At 28.7% G+C, this 19,958-nt stretch overlaps 1 protein-coding gene across 1 annotated transcript; it reads right to left on the bottom strand.

Moving 5' to 3' along the window:
• Positions 1 to 17,180: 17,180 nt before the first annotated feature.
• LOC107464866 (trimethyltridecatetraene synthase) lies at positions 17,181 to 19,654 on the bottom strand. The gene is made up of 2 exons (XM_016083820.3): positions 18,665 to 19,654; positions 17,181 to 18,002 (listed from the first exon to the last, which is right to left on the bottom strand). The coding sequence occupies exons 1-2, from the start codon at positions 19,577 to 19,579 to the stop codon at positions 17,370 to 17,372; spliced, it is 1,548 nt and encodes a 515-aa protein (XP_015939306.2). The 5' UTR covers positions 19,580 to 19,654; the 3' UTR covers positions 17,181 to 17,369.
• Positions 19,655 to 19,958: the final 304 nt, after the last annotated feature.

Here is a 19,958-nt window from a genome sequence, read left to right as displayed (position 1 = left end):
TATTTATTATGATTGTTCCTTGTTATATTTTATAGAAGTTGTATCCATTCTTGATCCTAAAGTTTTTTTATGTTTTATATGATTCTTTCTTTTCTTAATTTTGTATCATTATTTTTTATGTTTTATATGATTTTTTTTAATTTTGTATCATTATGATGAGCTATGTGCTCATATTCATTTTTTTTTGAATTAATTAAAAAAACTGAACAAACTGAACCAAACTAAACCGATTTTAATTGGTTTAGTTTGGTTCAGATGATCTTGACAAAAAAATCGAACTAAACTGAACCGCAGTTTTAATAAACGATCGAATCGGATGATTTTTTTTAAATAACCGAATCAAACCGCACCGCGAACACCCCTACTTAGGTTTACCTTCATAGTTTACAATTTTCAATCAATCAACAATCAATAAAATTTCTTCATTTTTTATTTTCCTTCATTATTCTTTCACAGTTTTATTATCTTTGCGTACTCTTTATGTACTCTTTCCGTTTTATTTATTTCAATAGTTTAGGAGGTATTTATAAATTTTTATTAGATCAAAATAAAAATATCTTAAATTCATTAATACAAAGTCCAACCTAATAATAACTAAATGACCAAAATCAAAATACATGAAATTAAATTAAACTTTCTAATATTTAAAATTATAAATTAATAACTACTAAATAATACTAGAACTCTTTAATTTCTTATATCACAAATATTTAAAATACGTATCAATAATAGTTTTGAAATATAGCCATATTCGTAATTTGCTGGGGCGAATTACAAGTAAAGACAAGTTATAAAAGAAATCAACAATTTTTATGCGGTGAAAATCACATATATTTGTCTTTATGTAAAATTGTTAGTTGAAAAACGATTAAATAACTAAAATATTTGACTAAATTATTGAAAAAAAATTCTGCAACTAAATAAAATATCTAACCAAATTCAAATAAGTTGTTATCAAAAATTTTTTTTAATTCATGAGCACCTCTTTTTCACCCACGTTGCTGTTGCCAGTAGCGGAGATTGAATAAAACTTTTGAAAGGAGTAAAAAATTTTAACAAAAGAATTATACAATAATATTTATATTAAAATAAAATTTATAAATATTTATGCATATAGTTAAAGTTAACTAAAAAAACTAAATTTGATTTTGATTAACAAAAAATTTAGTTTAAGTTAATAAACTAAACTAATTTTGAATAATAAAATTAATTATTAACCGATTATAAAATTAATAAATTAATTTAAAAAATAAAAATTAATTTTTAAAAAATTGATTTTTGTATAAAAAATCGATTTTTCACACAAAAATATTTTTTTTCTTTTTAAAAAGTAGGTTTTTTTAAATTATATAAAATTAATTATAATTTATAAGTTAATTTTTAAAATTTTGAACAATTAATTTCATCTTTGACTATATCTATCAAATAATATATTACAACAAAATAAAATATTAACTTTTCAGCCACTAAAACATCCAAATTCATTCATGTAAACAATGTTAATACTTCAACAATATTTAAAAATAAAATAAAATAATAATTCTTTATTAGCAACTAGTATTTCTACCAGTTATGTTACGATTGGTTTAAAATTAAAATAATACATAAAATAAAAATGTATGAGAGAAGAAATAAAAGAGGGTCTTTTTATTTCAATTTCAACACACAAAAATAAGTAAGTGGTGAAGATGAGTATTGAACACGGGTAAACAAAATAGAAAAATATCAATTTAACCAAATGAGCTAACTTTATTTTTTTTTTAGACAAAAACTACTAATTTTGTTACAATTTTTTATTGGGAGGAGTCATGGCCCCATTGTCTACTCAAAGCTCCGTCTCTGGCTGCTACATCTTCTTCTTCTTTCGTTATTATTGTTGCTGTCACCATCACCACTTCTTCCTCCTCCTTCATTTAAATTTCTTCTTCTCGTTCCTTTTGCTCCTCCTTCTCCTCTATCTCTATCATTATTATTATCGTTATTGTCATCATTGTTGTCTTATTCTCCTCCTCTTTTTTTTATCTTTCTTTTTAATTATTGTCGTCGCCATCACTACCATGCCACCAACTCCATCTCCTCCTTCTCCTTCTTTTCTCATTTGAATTTTTTTTATCTCCTCCTTCCTTTTCCTCTTTCACCTCTTACTCCATCATCATCATCTTTTTCCTTTTATGTGTATAACAGTTCAAATTTAAAATGTAACAAAATTTGTTAATGATGGCGACATACAAACAAACTAAATACAAAACAAGTTCAGACTAAAAATACACTTTATTTAAATTTAGAATGTATTGGAACTAAATCTAGAATGCACCGAAATTACTGACGATACACGAACAAACTCAGTTCAAAACATGCACATATTAAGTGCATCTTATTTAAATCTAAAATGTACCAAAATTACTTAATGATGACATCATAAAAACGAACTCAATTCAAAACAAGTACATACCAAAATGCACATTATTTAAATCCAGAATACACTAAAATTACTTAATGATAACTCAAAACTCCTCATTCTCCTTCTTTTTCTTCATTATCATCATCTTCTTTTTATTCTTGTCTTATTCATCTTTTCCTTCTTGTTTTACCTTCTCATGATTCTTTTTATTTTACTCTCTTAACAAGAATAAAAAAAATTAAACAAAGAAAAAGAAACACATAATGCTACAAAATCACTAGAAAGATGAGGAACCTACATTCATTCAACTAAATAAGATTATAAAACATTACAAACATATTCATTCAAGTCTAATATGAGAGCAATGCTCTTAAAAGAAGAAATAAGAGCAACATAAAAAAGAAAAAGACAAAGAAGAATAAAAAGAATTAAAAGAAAAAATACAGCATTAAAGAAGACATTTTTGTACTTTTGTAATAAAAGTTCGGTGTGAAAATTAAGAAATTTATATGTTATTGTTAAGAAATTTTGTTGTTATTTGTTCTAATAGATTCTGCATAATTCAAAACTCTTCTTCTTTCTCCTTATCTTCTGTTGTTGCTTCTTCTTTTTTTTAATCTTTTCCTTTTTCATCTTCTTCTTCTTATTTCATTTTCTCATAATTATTCTTGTTTCACTCTCTTAAGAGTAATAAAACTAAAAACGAAGAAGAAAATTCAATGCTGCAAAATTACTAGAAAGAAAAGGAAGAAAAAAAGAAAAAATGCAGCAATGACAACAACAATAGATAAACGACGATGGAGAGAAAACACGCAAAGAAGAAAAAGAAACGTGAAGAAGTAGAAGAAGGAATGTGAAGAAGAATGAAAAACGCGAAGGAGAAGGAATGCAAAGAAGAAGGATATGAGTATTCACGTTAGTGACTGGGAGTTGGAGCGTGTATTCACGCTCTCACTAATAAAACTGATTTTTGTTGCATTTTGACCAATTTACTTAGACTTGGTTGTCAAAAAGACTTGCATGTGTAATAATATTGTAAATTATTATCTAATAACTCTCAACCAAGATTTTGAAAATTAAATCGAACCGATCGGTCGGACCGATCTAACCGCAAACCTGCAGCATTAACGGTTCGGTCGAGCATACAAAACTGTAAAAAAGAAAACCGGTGAATCGGCCAGGAACCGGTTGGTTGGATCGGATCGAAAACTGGCCAGTTTGGTAAAAACGGCGTTGTTTTTTGCTTAAACGTTTAAACTTTAAACTATCCATCCCTAGTTGCACATCTCACACTCTTCAGTCTTCGGTCTTCACTCACTCTCTCACACAAGCCCCCTTCTCCAATGTAACACCCTAACTTTTAGCACGTCATGATCATACCAGAAGTGAGGTATTACTGACCTATTTTTCGTATTTACTATTTAGTACTGAGCCTTTAGTTCGATTTCGCATTTCAATTTTTAGGAAAAACCAAAACATTTTGTTTATATTAATTAAAATCATATATGAAGGATCTCCAAGCAATACTAGTCACATAGTTATTAATAATAATGAATATCATACAAAAGAATTCAAATGTAACTCAGATACAATTCCTATCCCTCTGTATAAAATAAAATCCTAATCAATAAAGGCGAGGAAATTCTATGAAAACAACATGAATCACAAGTAAATCTACCACTCATCCGCAGCTTCGTATTGAACCTTCAAACCTGTCACTGAAAGGGAGAAACATTTTGGGGTGAGAACAAACCACACGTTCTCAGTAGGAAATGGGAATGCCATAAAAATAATGAAATAAAGTGCGAATAATTAACTTTACTCAATAAAAATATATTTTTAACAAACCCTGTGAAAATACTCTTCATTCTACTTTAGCTAACTAATTACCTCTTTTTAAAATCTCTTAACTCAAAACAAATCTTAAATATAAAACTAGTCACATTACCCGTCTCTCAGCCACATAGTTAATCCTCAGTCAAATGTCATTTCGTAATCACTTTAATACATTCACAAAAAATAGTACAAGCAAGAGATTAAATTCAATGTACAAGCAAGTCACAACAAGACAAACAGCACAATCACAAAGAAATAAGACAAGCAAGCGCAATCAAATGCAAATGTGCAAACAACACGATGTATGTCTATCCCTAACGCAGGCCATGAGCTCATGTGTCGATTGCCTACCCGCTCCCGACATTACCCGGGCACAAGTCCCAGATATGGCTTTCCAGATGCATACAGTGTGCTTATAAGTCGTACGGCTAGGTCGCATACAGTGTGACTTTCCAAATCAATAAGCGTACATCTGGAAAATTGTTCTCGGTGTGTGGGTGTCCCCACTTTACATTTGGCACTAAGGCCCAAACAATGCCACATCTACTCTCCTATGGTAGACAATCTCTTTAAATTAATATGCTCTTTAAATCCTTGTTCTCTACTCTCTTGTGGCAGAGATTCCTTTTCTTAAAATACCGAGCTCAAAACAACACTTAAAACAAAATCTCTCCTTACAAAATTGGTTTTAAAACATTATGTTTTTTTTAATAAATCGAGTTTAAAAATAGAATACACCTTTTCTCAACTAAATAAATCTCAAATAATTTAATTTTCCAAAACCAAATCTTTTAAAATAACTTTTCAAATAAAACTTCAGATTTTATAAAATTTCGACAGCATTTCCTCTAAAATTCTTATTATGCCGCCCTTCCAGGGTCCCAACCAAATCATTTTCGATTCTCAAAGATCATCCCTGATAAATCAAACATTCGAATTCCAATGCCAAATCATTTTATAAATCTAAAAGCTAACCATGTTCAATTTCAAAACTGTTTCTCAAATAAGTCTGTAAATCATATTTTTAATACAAAGTTCGCTTCTTAATGTAAATACAAATTTAAATCAAGTTTCAAAACAAAATCACTTTTTCATATGCTTTTACAAAAATTCGGATAAAACATTCTCTTAAAAAATTAGACTTCAACGTCCCTTCGGGCTCCCTTATTTTCTCAGTAATCAACCTACTTTATTTCAGTTTAGTAACCAATGGTTCACTTTAAAAATTCAATACAACAATATCCAATCAGTTAGTATACTCAATTACCAACAATTCCTAAATCAGCTTGCAACAGAGCCCACTATCATCAAATAAATCTCAGATAAACAACCAAACCAAGAAATTATCATAACTAAAAGTTTCAACAATAAATACAATCTCAATCCAAACTCAATTCATGTTTCAGTTTGACAAACAACACTAGTTAAACACCATTCACAACCATAAATCAACCAATTCTCATCAATTAGTAATACAACACACTTATGAATTATTTACAATTATTCAATAAGATTTTTAGGCATCCTTAAATTAAAACATTTAATTTTAAAAACAAACCCACTACTTTCATATGAAATCAAAATTAAAGAAATGTCTGAAGAAACTTTCTAACCGAGTTGCTGAAAAAGAAAGCGTCAAAAATTGTTTGTACCTCTTAGAACTCCAATTGGATAAACTCAAGGAAAAAAGGAGCTACGTCACCGTCAGCTTTTATCAAACAAAAATAGCGCTAATGTGTACAAGAAAAGAATACAAATATTTTTATTGGATTAGATTTTTTATTAGAGTTACGGATCTCAAAAAATTAAAGTCAAAAACTCATGGTTTTCATGGAAGCTCACCCTCTCTCTCGGCCTTTCTTTCTTCTCCCTGTCCGTGGCAATAATGAATTAGTGAAAGGGGATAGGTGGAGATTTTGATTAGTGAGGATGGCGAGGTATCATTGGACTTGGGCAACTTGTATAACTTGTAAGCCAAAAATGCTTATATGTGTATTTTTCTTTTTTAAATTTTAATAATAATAATAATAATAATAATAATAATAATAATAAATAATTCTTTTATATATATATATATTTGTTTGAAATATCTTATTATAATAAAAAAATAATTTAAAAATTCTCATAGATTTTAAACTCAAATTATCATAAAAATTAATTTAATTACTTTTAGGAAAATAATTTTTTTAAATAAAATAATAAATCATGAATAACTCCTTATTCAATTTTTCAAAAACTTGAATGTTATATTCTACCCATCTTACAAAAATTTTCGTTCTCGAAAAATGATACAATAAAATAAATCCAAAATCTACCAAAAAAAACTAGATCCACAAAAAAATATAAGCAATGTCAAGGATAAATACTAAAAAAAAACTCAAGTGAACAAATAGGATCACAATTAGGCAAAGATATACAGAAATGCTAAGGTATGGCTGAAAAAAGTATTCAAATATACAGAAACGTTAAGGTATGACTGAAAAAAGTATTCAAATCACATTTTAAGGAAGGAATTTGAAACAAAGAATTCCAATAAAAACAATGAAAGAAGAGATCACACCAAGTCATATAGTACGAATAAAGAGTTTACGTCGAAACGAATCTTTAAAACGTAACTTCTAACGTTTCCAAATCCTGTGATTCGCATAATCTATTATTTCTATTTTGTCTATGATAATCCATTAGTGTTTCCGTATACAAAAATCATCAGTATTAAGTTGGCCAGACCTAATACTATGAGAAATACAACGGTCGACTAACAGTATTAATCAACAAACAACTATGCATCTGAAATTTAAATTCTTGTCACTAGGACAAGTCCTATTGCATGACAGACACTCAAAGTATGCAGTGAAGTATAGTCAGCCATTCCCAGACTCTAACAGGAAAGAACTGCTCTGATACCATAATGTAACACCCTAACTTTTAGCACGTCATGATCGTACCAGAAGTGAGGCATTACTGACCTATTTTCCGTATTTACTATTTAATACTGAGCCTTTAGTTCGATTTCACATTTCAATTTTTAGGAAAAGCCGAAAAATTTTATTTATATTAATTAAAATCATATATCAAGGATCTCCAAATAATACTAGTCACATAGTTATTAATAATAATGAATATCATACAAATGAATTCAAATGTAACTTAGATACAATTCATATCCCTCTGTATAAAATAAAATCCTAATCAATAAAGGCAAGGGAATTCTATGAAAACAATGGGAATCACAAGTAAATCTACCACTCATCCGCAGCTTCATATTGAACCTTCGAACCTGTCACTGAAAGGGAAAAATATTTTGGGGTGAGAACATGCCACACATTCTCAGTAGAGAATGGAAATGCCGTAAAAGTAATGAAATAAAGTGCGAATAATTAACTTTACTCAATAAAAATCTATTTTTATCAAACCCTTTGAAAATACTCTTCTTTCTACTTTAGCTAACTAATTACCTCTTTTTAAAATCTCTTAACTCAAAACAAATCTTAAATATAAAACTAGTCACATTACCCGTCTCTTAGCCATATAGTTAATCCTCAGTCAAATGTCATTTCGTAATCACTTTAATACATTCACAAACAAATAGTACAAGCAAGAGATTCAATTCAATGTACAAACAAGTCACAACAAGACAAACAGCACAATCACAAATAAATAAGACAAGCAAGCACAATCAAATGCAAATGTGCAAACAACATGATGCATGTCTATCCCTAACGCAGGCCATGAGCTCATATGTCGGTTGCTTACCCGCTTCCGACATTACCCGGGCACAAGTCCCATATATGGCTTTCCAGATGCATACAGTGTGCTTATAAGTCGTATGGCTAGGCCGCATACAGTGTGACTTTAATTCGTACGGCTAGGCCGCATACAATGTGACTTTTCGAATCAATAAGCGTACATCTGGAAAACAGTTCTTAGTGTGTGGGCGTCCCCACTTTATATTTGGCACTAAGGCCCAAACAATATCACATCTGCTCTCCTATGGCAGACAATCTCTTTAAGTTAATATATTCTTTAAATCCTTGTTCTCTGCTCTCTTGTGACAGAGATTCTTTTTCTTAAAATACCGAACTCAAAACAACACTTAAAAAAAATCTCTCCTTACAGAATTGGATTTAAAACATTATGTTTTTCTTAATAAATCGAGTTTAAAAATAGAATACACCTTTTCTCAACTAAATAAATCTCAAATAATTTAATTTTCCAAAACCAAATCTTTTAAAATAACTTTTTTAATAAAACCTTAGATTTTATAAAATTTCAACAGCATTTCCTCTAAAATTCTTATTATGCTGCCCTTCTAGGGTCCCAACCAAATAATTTTCGATTCTCAAAGATCATCCCTGATAAATCAAACATTCCAATTCCAATGCCAAATTATTTTATAAATCTAAAAGCTAACCAGGTTCAATTTCAAAACTGTTTCTCAAATAAGCCTGTAAATAAGATTTTTAATACAAAGTTTGCTTCTTAATGTAAATACATATTTAAATCAGGTTTCAAAACAAAATCACTTTTTCATATGCTTTTACAAATATTTAGACAAAACATCCTCTTAAAAAAGTTAGACTTCAATGCCCCTTGGAGCTCCCTTATTTTCTTAGTAATCATCCTACTTTATTTCAGTTTAGTAACTAACGGTTCACTTTAAAAATTCAATACAACAATATCCAATCAGCTAGTATACTCAATTACCAACAATTCCTAAATCAGTTTGCAGTAGAGCTCACTATCATCAAATAAATCTCAGATAAACAAGTAAACCAAAAAATTAACATAACTAAAAATTTCAGTAACAAATACAATCTCAATTCAAACTCAATTCATGTTTCAGTTTGACAAACAACACTAGTTAAACACTATTTACAACCATAAATCAACCAATCCTCATTAATTAGTAATACAACACACTTATGAATTATTTGCAATTATTCAATAAGCTTTTTTGGTATCCTTAAATTAAAACATTTAATTTTAAAAACAAACTCTCTACCTCTATATGAAATTAAAATCAACGAAAGGTTTGAAAAAAGTTTCTGACCGAGTTGCTGAAGAAAAAAACGTCAAAAATTGTCTGTCTCTTAGAACTCCAATTGGCTGAACTCAAGAGAAAGAGGAGTTACGTCATCGTCAGTTTCTACCAAACAAAAATAACGCCAATATATAAAAAAGGAGAATACAAATAATTTTATCAGATTAGATTTTTTATTAGAGTTAGGATCTCAAGAAATTAGAATGGAAGCTCACCCTCTCTCTCGGCCTTTCTTTCTTCTCCCTGTCCGTGGCAATAATGAATTAATGAAAGGGGATAGGTGGAGATTTTGATTAGTGAGGATGGTGAGGTGTCATTGTTATATGTGTATATATGTATGCATATGAGCCACGTTTCAATCTCTCTTTTTTTATTCCCTTAAAGGCTCACGGTTATATATATATATATATATAGAACTAAGGTGATGAATATAATAAATGGTGATTTGGTGGTATTCGTTATATACATGTATATATACATATAAACTATGTTTCGTTTCTTTTTTTTACTCCCATTAAAATATTATAAAAATTAATTTAATTACTTTTAAGGGAATAATTTTTTTAAATAAAATAATAAATCATGAATAATTTATTATTCAATTTTTTAAAAATTCAGGTGTTATATCCAACCTTAGCTACTGCTGCCACCGGTCCGTTGATCCACTGCCGCTGTCCGTCCATGTAGCCACAGCCTCCCAAGTCTCTAACCACTGCTCTCTTCTTCCGTGAACTCTCGGCCCATCTGCTGTTTTTATCTTCTTGCCATCATTTGCAGGGACAGACTCACGTAGTTTGATGGGGACACTTGCCCCACTCTTATTTTAATTTTGTTAAAAAAATATACATATATAATAATATATCTCCATTTTAAATTTTAAATGATCCCATTATAAATTAATTTATTCCAATTATTTAAAGTTTTAAATTTATTTTATCTTTCTATTATTTTAATTATTAGTTAACATAATCGAATTTAGTCTTCTCTCATTCTCAAATTTCAACTGTCATCACTTTTTTATTCTCTTAAACCCTTTTCATAGAGTATAACTTTCTTTTTCTATTCCTTTTCTAATGATCATTTTTTTTAAAGGTAAATTTTAAATTCTCTATTTTTTTTATATAACTCTAATCTCTATGACTCTATGTATCTTTTAATGTCATTGTTTTCTTTTTGATATTTTCAATTACAAATTTTTATCCAAACAATTATAGTTTAGATATTCATCTAATTTTTTATTCTCTTCATAAATTTATATATTTTATTTTATTCTCAATTTAGTGATATTTATTATTTATTTGTTTATCTTTCGTTCTATTTATTATATGTAATTATGTTGCATATAAATTTTTAAAGTCAATTGATTAATTTACTAATTTAGAATATATATTTTTTATTTATAGAAATAATAATGAAAAACTATTGCAAAAACTATTTTTTATTTTATTTTATTATATGTAACTTTTAATTTTTTTATATTCGAATAATTAATGTACACCTTTATTTTTTTAAATTTAGATTAATATATCTTGTAATAGCAATGTATATTATTTTTATCCTCTTTTCATAAATATTTTTTTATCAAGTGTTTCATATTTGAAGGTCAGTGGCTGGGTCGCTTGTTCTTCACTTTGTGGCTTCACCTTTTGTTTTGTTTTGGGTTTTTTTTAGTGTGCAGCTACGCGCCGCCGTGGTGCGACTTTGGACCTGAATGAACACTCGGTTTCATTTTTTTTGTTTTTTATTTTTTGTCGCTGGATCTGATCTTCTGGTTTTAGGTTCGAGAAATCGGAGAAAGAGAAGAAACATCTCATGGCTCGCAAGGTGGACTACGAGTACAATTACCTCTTCAAGATTGTGTTTATCTATGACTCTAGCGTTGGCAAATCCAACATTCTCTCGAGGTTCATGCGCAACTAATTTTTTTGGTGTCCAAATCTACCATTGGCATTGAATTCGCCACTAGAACTCTTAAGCAAGATAACTTTCTCTTTTCTGCATTTTTTTGCTGCTTCTACCTGTTTGTGTTATGTAAAATTCTAAATGCATTTGCATGCCGTTGTTTGTTTCTTGATCCTTTGTTATTTTCTTATGATTATGAATCATTTTTTATTTAATCTTGCCATTTTTGCTTCTGATTGGATTTCTATGTGGTATTTTGCATTTGTAGCATTGGAGTATGATAATTTATTTTAATGTTTTTGCTCCGAAGCCCTGATTGCTTAAGGATTCAAGAATTTCTAAAGCAGATCTTCTTCTGAGATAGTTTTGGTGGAATGATTTTAGACTTTAAAGGTGACTTCTAATTTACGAAGAAACAAATCTAGTTTGAAAATATATCATATTATAAGTAGTGAATGAAAAGCCATAATATTAATGATTGATGATAAACTTTTATGCTGACATTAGACATTTTTTATTATTTAATTTTTGTGTCTGTATTTTAATAAAATCATATAACTTTTGTTGATGGTGTTTTATACAGTTTTTTAAATTTAAAAGATATTTTAAGATTTATATTAGATTATAATTATATTTTAAGATGTTTATTTATAATTTATTTATTATTTTGATATGAAACGATTTTTTTAATTGGAGTATAGTTAAACCAGCAAACCAATGAACTAATAATTAAAACGGTTCGATGATTGATCCAATTTTCAAAATCTTACTCTCAACTATTAACTACATATAAAGATAATTATATGTGAATTTCACATTTTTATATAAAAACAAGTTACTTCAATAAATTTGAAATTTGTCCCCAATGATTGAATTCTTTAAAATAAAAATTAAAAAAAAAATTTACCTGATGAATTTATAAAGTTAAAAATAAATATATTTTAAAAAGTTAATTATAATTAGTCATTATATATTTATATATAAATATATATTTTATTTATCGGTGTTCTAGTTGTTTTAACCGTTGATTTTAATTAATATATATTATATATATTTTTTATAATTTAAATCAATGGTTAAAAAAATTGGTACATGAATACTCCCGATGCACTTAAAATATTTTTATATATATATATGGTGAATTATACTGTACAGATTTAAGTTTACAGATATTCTCATAATATCTCTCTTCTTGCAACATGTGTACAATTTTATTTTTATAGTGGCAAAGCAGCTTGGCAAGTGGCAGTCGTCTACAAAGTTGGCGGCTTAGTTAAGCACAAGTAAGGGGAAGTCATTCATGTTGGACTTTCTCTGTATGAGTTGGTCCTTGACTCCTTAAATTGTTTTTTTTTTTCTCTTAAACCTGTAAGAAAAATAAAAAAAGAGTTTTAATATCAATAACAATATTAATTAGCTAAGACAAAAAAATATTAATTAACTAAAATATAAATTTAATTTTAATTGATATAATTATTTTTTAAAAAAATTAAAGCATATACACTTTTTGATGGAGAAATTTGGTGCCTAATTTCATATATTATATATCAAAAAGAGGTTTTTTTCTTGTATAACTCAAAAATAAAAAAAGAGTTATGTGTGACTTTTTTTTAATTTATTTATAAATTAATATTTTAAGAGAAATTTTTTGGGTTAACAATTTTTAATAGTTTTGGTTATTATTTAATCAGTACAAATATTAAATTACCTTTAACAAATAAATTTTATTAATTTATATATACAAATTCTAAAAAATATGGATACAAACTGTATTAGTTCATGTGTGCAAAATTTTAATAAATAATTAAATATAGATATAAATTATATGCTTCTATATATAAGATATCTATAAATATAGATACAAATTATTACTGATAAAAAATAATAATATTTGCTAGTGGCTATATAGCATTATTGTTCATATTCTAATTCAACTTATTACCATTTCTCTATTCATGATTTTGTATCCCTTTTAATTACTTGCAAATTTATTTATTCATATATTTATATTGTGTCGTATATATATCATACTTAAAATTGTTAATAATAATAACATTTTATTTATTCAATTATTAAGTACATTTAAAAATTGGCATATTTTTAATTATTTACATACTATTTAACTACTTTTTTATTAATATGTTAAAAGCTTCTAAATTCTAATAGTATTTAATTTATATACTGGTACATGTCTTAAAATGACTAAAAAACATAAACAAAGATAAATTTTATAAAAAAAAGTCTAATTATGTAATGTTTATATGTAAATGGATCTTAGGTTTGACTGTGGTGAAATTGACTTGAAATTTTTTTTTAAATTCGTAATTAAGTGAGATACTTACATGAGTGAACAAATTTGAAATAAAAAATTAAAAAGTTGTTATGTTTTTAAAATGTATATTGTCTTTGATTCTTAATTAGACCAAAAAACACAATTCAACTCCCTTATAATATATTTTAGTCATATGAGGGAGTTAAAAACTTGTGTCATATTTGGTTTATTTCAACTCCTTCAATTTTTTCTCCTATTTAATTAGGTCATATTTAATTTAGAGTAAAGTATTGTTTTTGTCTTTAACGTTTGGGGTAAGTCTTAAAGTTGTCCCTAACGTTTCAATCTTCCTATTTAAGTCTCTAACGTTTCAAAATAGACTCAATGTTGTCCTGCCGTTAGAGATCCATTAATAAAATTGACGGGGGGATAAAATTGAGAATATCCTATTGACAAATATACGGTAATTATAACCATTAGGAATAATTCTCAAAATGAGTTAGTTCAATGGTCATATCTCTATATGCACTATCTATATATATAATTTAATAAATGAGATTTATTTAATAAATTGGTCTCTTATATTTGGACGTAATCCTATTTTGGTCCTTAAAGTTTAAAGTGTCTTATTTGAATAAAAAAATTTTCATTTTGCTTCAATGTAGTCTCACCGTGAGATCAAAATTAAATAATTAATAGAATATCATACATAACAGCAGTACAAGAAGAAGATCAATAATCTGGAGAACAAGTATAAATTTTAGAGGCACAAAATTAACCGTGGATGCATCAATACATTCATTTATCATTCTCTTTAGTTTTATAGAAAATATTTTATTTAAATTGTAAGAAGAATGATAAATAAATGTATTGAGACATTCACGGTTGATTTTGTGACTCTGGAGCTTGTACTTATTCTCCATATTATCAATCTTATTCTTATACTGCTATTATGTAGTACATTCCGTTCATTATTTAACTTTGACCTCATAGTAGGATTATATTAAAACTAAATGAAACTTTTTTTAATTCAAGTAGAACACTTTAAGACTTAAAGACCAAAACAGAATTTCACCCAAACGTAGAAAACCAATTTAGTATTTTAATCTTTTTGAATTATACAAGAAAAAGCTCTCTTTGATTATAATATATGAAATTAGTTACCAATTTTTTTCATCAATTAAAAAGCATATATGCCATAATTTTTTTAAAAAATAATTATATCAATTAAATCCATATTTTAGCTAATTAATATTTTGTTTTGTCTTAGTTAATTAATATATTGTTATTGGTATTAAAACTCTTTCTCTATTTTTGTTGCAGGATTCGTTAAGAAAAAAAAAAGTTTTAAGGAGTCAAAAACCAACCCCCTATATACAAAGAAGGTCCAACATGAATGATTTTTCTTTCCTTATATCTAACCAAGCCGCCAACTTTTTAAGCTACCGAAGTTTGCCAAACCGTAGTGTGACCCATATATATATATATATATTTGAAAATGTACGAGATAAATCATTGGTTGAACATGGGGTCCAACTAGTTCTGCATTATTGATGTGATTTTTTTTAAGCCTTCGAATTTTTAGATATGCTTGATGACCTTGTCTTGTCTAAGGTTGTTGGCTGATGTTACTTTTTGTATTTTAGTACAATTTTCATAGAGCAAAGACCCTGTTTTAAAATTCAATAATAATAATATCACAAATCAATTCTTACAAAATTTATATTCGGATACTTTAAATTTTTACAAATTTTAATTAAATTAGTCTCTAAATTTTTATTATATTACACAAATTTATTCTTACATCAATTTTTTATATATAAAAAATTGATATGAAAATTTTTAAAATTCTTTAAAATTTTATGTTTTTATTAAATAATAATAGCAATCAATTTATTTAATATTGTAACAAAATTTAATGTAATAATTATAAACTAATTTAGTGCTAAAAATTTATTCGACTATAAAAATATCGAAGAATCAAGACCCAACAAAAATTTTTTATAAAGATAATCACGATATTTTAAATAAGAGTGACCTAAAAGGATTTATAATCACAATATTAGAGTAACCTAAAGAAATTTATGATCACGGTTTTGAAGGTAACAAAAAAAAATTATAATCATAGTTTTTAAAAAAATAATAACCTAAAAGGACTTATGGTTACGATTTTAGAAGTGACTTAAAAAGATTTATAATTACAATTTTAGAATACCTTAAAAAAATTTATGATCACAATTGAAAAAAAAATGACCTAAAAAAATTTATATTCACGATTTTATAAAATAGTCACTAAATTTTGAGGAGTGAGGTAAACATATTTGTGGTCACAGTTTTTCAATTTTTTTTTATAAACCCCTCACCCAAACAGCATCGTTTCTCCCAATTCCCTCCAAATCCAATTCTCCAACTAAGAAGCTCATTAAGGATGGTATACTTAGAATATTGGTATCGGATTTTAAATAGAGTAAGACACAACTACATTAGTTGACTTAAATATTTTTTTCTTCCCTCATTGTCATTGAAAATTTTTTTTTTCACGGGTACCTTTTTATTTTTAATTGACTTGTTAATATAGTCTTTTTTAATATTGATTGACTTATTAAAGTTATGTCATATATTTATTACTCAATTATTCTGTGTCATTAAAAATATTTTTGTTCTATTTTAATATATTTGTTTCTTTTGCTAACAAGAAGATATGGTATGAAAAAATATTATGTTTCATATGAAACAGGATGGGTCTCATATACATTTTAATTATCTAAATTTAATATTTTTATGTCTTCTGTACTTTTTTTAAGAGATTTTATTCGTATTATATGTAATGAATAAATTACGTCATATTTTAATGTGTTATTTGGACTAAAAACATATTTAGCTTATAATGTAAATTTTATGATTTAGATTTCTTGAATTTCTCCTTTTTAGACTTATTTTGTGATGATCATAATTCTAGAATGATTATATTTTTTTTAAAAAAATTAAATCTTAAAAAACAGAGTAAGTTATGCTCGTGGTTTTAAAATAGGATGATCATAGATAAATTATGGTCACGATTTTTATCGTAACTATAGATAAGGTTATGGTCACGATTTTTCAAAAGGGTGATCATAGAGTGAATTATAAGTTATGGTCACGCTCAAACCGTGACCATTTTACAAAAGAAAAACCATAGAAAAGACTATGGTCAAGGTTTTAAAATAGAATGACCATAGATAATCTATGATCATGTTAAAACCGTACTACAGATTAAGCTATGATCACGGTTATATAAAAGGGTGACCATAGAATAAGCTATGATCACGGTTTAAAACAGGAGTGACCATAGAATAGGTTATGGTTACAGTTTTAAAATAAAGTGACCATAAATAAGCTATGATCATGCTAAAATCATGACTATAGAGAAGGCTATGGTTAAAGTTTTAAAAAAGGATGATCATAGATAAACTATGGTTACTATTATATAAAAGAGTGACCACAGAATAAGCTATGGTCACAGTTTAAAACAGGAGTAACCATAGAGTAGACTATGATCACAGTTTTTTAAAAAGGTGACTACAGCCTAATCTATGGTCACGGTTTTAAAATAGAATGACAATAGATAAGCTATGGTCACACTAAAATCGTGACTATAGATTAAGGTATGGTCATAATTTTTACGCGTAACATAGAATAATCAATGATCACGAAAAAAAAAGATATAATCTAAAATGGTAGAATTTAGATACTGCAACCATGATTATAGATAAAAAATCATAACCATCTCTTACAAGTTTTGGAGGTCCTATTGACCATCATAACAATATGATCCAAAGTAGTTCTTATTTTTCTCTTGGGGAAAGGAGAGAGGGAGTTCATGAAATTAAACTTCATAGCAGCACACAATGCTCACAATTATTCCAAAACACTTAACCCTAGTACTCGGAATAAAGACGGTTAGGAAGTCTAGCCTCTATGACCACCTCAAGAGGATATTTTTTTGGAGTTGAAAGCCCAAAAATTTCCTCCATATTCAAGTCTTCTTTTTTCATATTATCAGGTAGTCTCCAATTAAAGCCATGTAACAAATTAGCCAAACTTGATTGAATCACCTTGAGTCCAAGAGGGTAACCCGGACACATTCTTCTACCAGCACCAAATGGCAACAACTCATAGTCATGGCCTCTCACATCAATATCCTTACCAAGAAATCGTTCGGGTTGAAACTCAGTTGGGTTGTCCCATATCTCGGGATCTCTGCCAACGGTCCAAACATGGATTAGCACTTGTGTCCCTTTCGGGATATCATAGCCGTCGATCTTAATATCTTCGCGGGCTTTCCGTGGCACCAGCATTGGTGCCACCGGGTGTAACCTCATTGTCTCCTTAGCGATGGCGTTAATGTAAGGCAAATTAACAATGTCTTTCTCTTCAATCCATCGCTCTCTTCCTATCACTCTGTCTAGTTCTTCTGTTGCCTTTTTGAAAATTTCTGGCTTTTTCAACATTTCCGAAATTGCCCATTCTACAGTAACTGCAGAGCTCTCTGTTCCACCAGCTATTAAATCCTACTCAATATTTATATCAAAGTGGATCAACAAATTATTCAATCAAACTTTTTAGTATCAACGGTGCAAGTAATGAAATAGGTGATTCTAATCAATGCGCAAAGAGATCGTGTTATTAAGTGTATATATATATACACACACAATGTAACTCCGAATTGAGCATGAATATTTGTTAAATTTGTTTTTGCTTCTTCTTGTTCATAGTTAAAAAAGTTCGTTGAGCAAATATTACCCCCTTTTATTTCAAAAGATGCTATACTTAGTCTCAATTTCAACCTCTACATATTTGATGCATGAAATATATACTGGTCACAATTTTAATCGTTTCACATATGATCCAATCAATCCTTTTTTGAAAGTAATTAAGAAAAGTTACAGATTTAACAATGTCTTATTTTTTAAGATTTATTTTTTTTTTTTTGGTAATAGAAAAGTTTGCTTAACCTCATAGCAAAGTTTACTATATCCGCCCACTATCATTTATTTTTTATTTATTTATTGTTAAGATAGTTTAACTTGGACAACTTTCCTGGGATGACCACTATGACAATGATTTAAAAACACTAATAATTCAACAAAATGTCATTTTCCCTTCCTTATTTCTAATCCATTATCTTAGGGGACAAAGTAGGATGAAAGAGATTGGGGAGTACAATATGTACCTGACTAAATGCTTTAACGCCATGCCTCTCAAGTTTGACCTCAAGATTAGGATCCTCTGCAAGCTCCAAAAGAACATCAACCATGTCCTTGGCAACATAATCCTTCACTGCTTTCCTCCTCTCAATGTGTTCATCCAACACATGCTCCATAAACCTATCAAACTTCTTAGCCAAAGCTTTCATCCTCTTTACGTATCCCTGCAAATCCAAGAAATGAATCCAAGGGATGAAGTCCCCTATGTTAAGCACACCGTTCAGCAAGAACAACTCGTCCAGCATCTTCTTGAATTCGTCCGGTGATATAATTGCGTTCTCTGATTTCTCCGAGTACTTCTTCCCAAGCACCATGCGGCTTATAACATTGAGGCTTAGAGTTGAAAGATGGTCCTTCAACAACACTGTTGTGTTATTAGAGTTGGCAAGATCACTCAGCAGATTGCGCATCTCTTCTTTTCTTATGTACTCATACGACTCTAGGCGTTTCGCGCTGAAGAGCTCCATTAAGCACATTCTTCGCGCTTGCCGCCAGTACGGGCCATACTGAGACCATGTTATGTCGGAATAGTTGTAGGTTGTGTATTTTCCGGCAGAGAATTTGGGTCGGCCGGCTATGGCGGCGTCGTGGGTTTTGAGGAAAGATCTGACCATTTCTACTGATGAACCCACAACTACAGGGTGGGAGCCGAACCAAAGATGCATGATGGGGCCATATTTTTTGCTAAGATCGTCGATGGACCGGTGAGGAAGGGATCCAATGAGGTTTAGGTTCCCTATGATGGGCCATGGTTTTGGGCCTGGTGGCAGATTGTATCGGCGGCCACGAATATGGCGCAGGAGGAGGTCGACTGCCACAAAAGTGGCTAATATTGTTGCTATGGTTGGAATTAAGCCAGGAGATAAGAAATCTATAACCATATTTGGGTTCGTGGTTTTTGGATTACTGAGATAAAGGAAGAATGTTATGTGTTTAATATATGAATGATGAAGGTACATGTGTGAGTGGATGTATTTATAGAGAAAATTATTGCCGTGTGATGCATGCTTAATCCTAATTAACTAACTTTGGTTGTGTTATTGTGTATGTGTGTACTGTGTAACCTTAGATTCTTTGTAGACTTGTTCATTATTTTACTCTTTTCGTTTCAAGTGCTTGACCTTGACTTCATGAATAAAGAGGAAAGGCAAGTAGTAGGAAATTGCTTCAACATTGGCTGGTCCTTTCGTTTTGAGTTCTATTTTTTTTGGATAATTTCTTTTCTTTCTACTGACCTTATAAGGCTGTAATAAACACAAT

This window comes from Arachis duranensis, chromosome 9 (assembly GCF_000817695.3).
Source record: "Arachis duranensis cultivar V14167 chromosome 9, aradu.V14167.gnm2.J7QH, whole genome shotgun sequence".
Taxonomy (NCBI): domain Eukaryota; kingdom Viridiplantae; phylum Streptophyta; class Magnoliopsida; order Fabales; family Fabaceae; genus Arachis; species Arachis duranensis.
Note: the sequence above shows the minus strand (reverse complement) of the source record. Positions and strands in the feature narration are given on the sequence as shown.

Bases quoted from the DNA above. Each gene is read 5' to 3' on its own strand.
- LOC107464866 (XM_016083820.3), bottom strand. From the start codon at position 19,579: ATGGTTATAGATTTCTTATCTCCTGGCTTAATTCCAACCATAGCAACA. The intron at 18,003-18,664 runs GTACATATTGTA...AATATTGAGTAG, and splicing joins GCGTTAAAGCATTTAGTCAG to GATTTAATAGCTGGTGGAAC.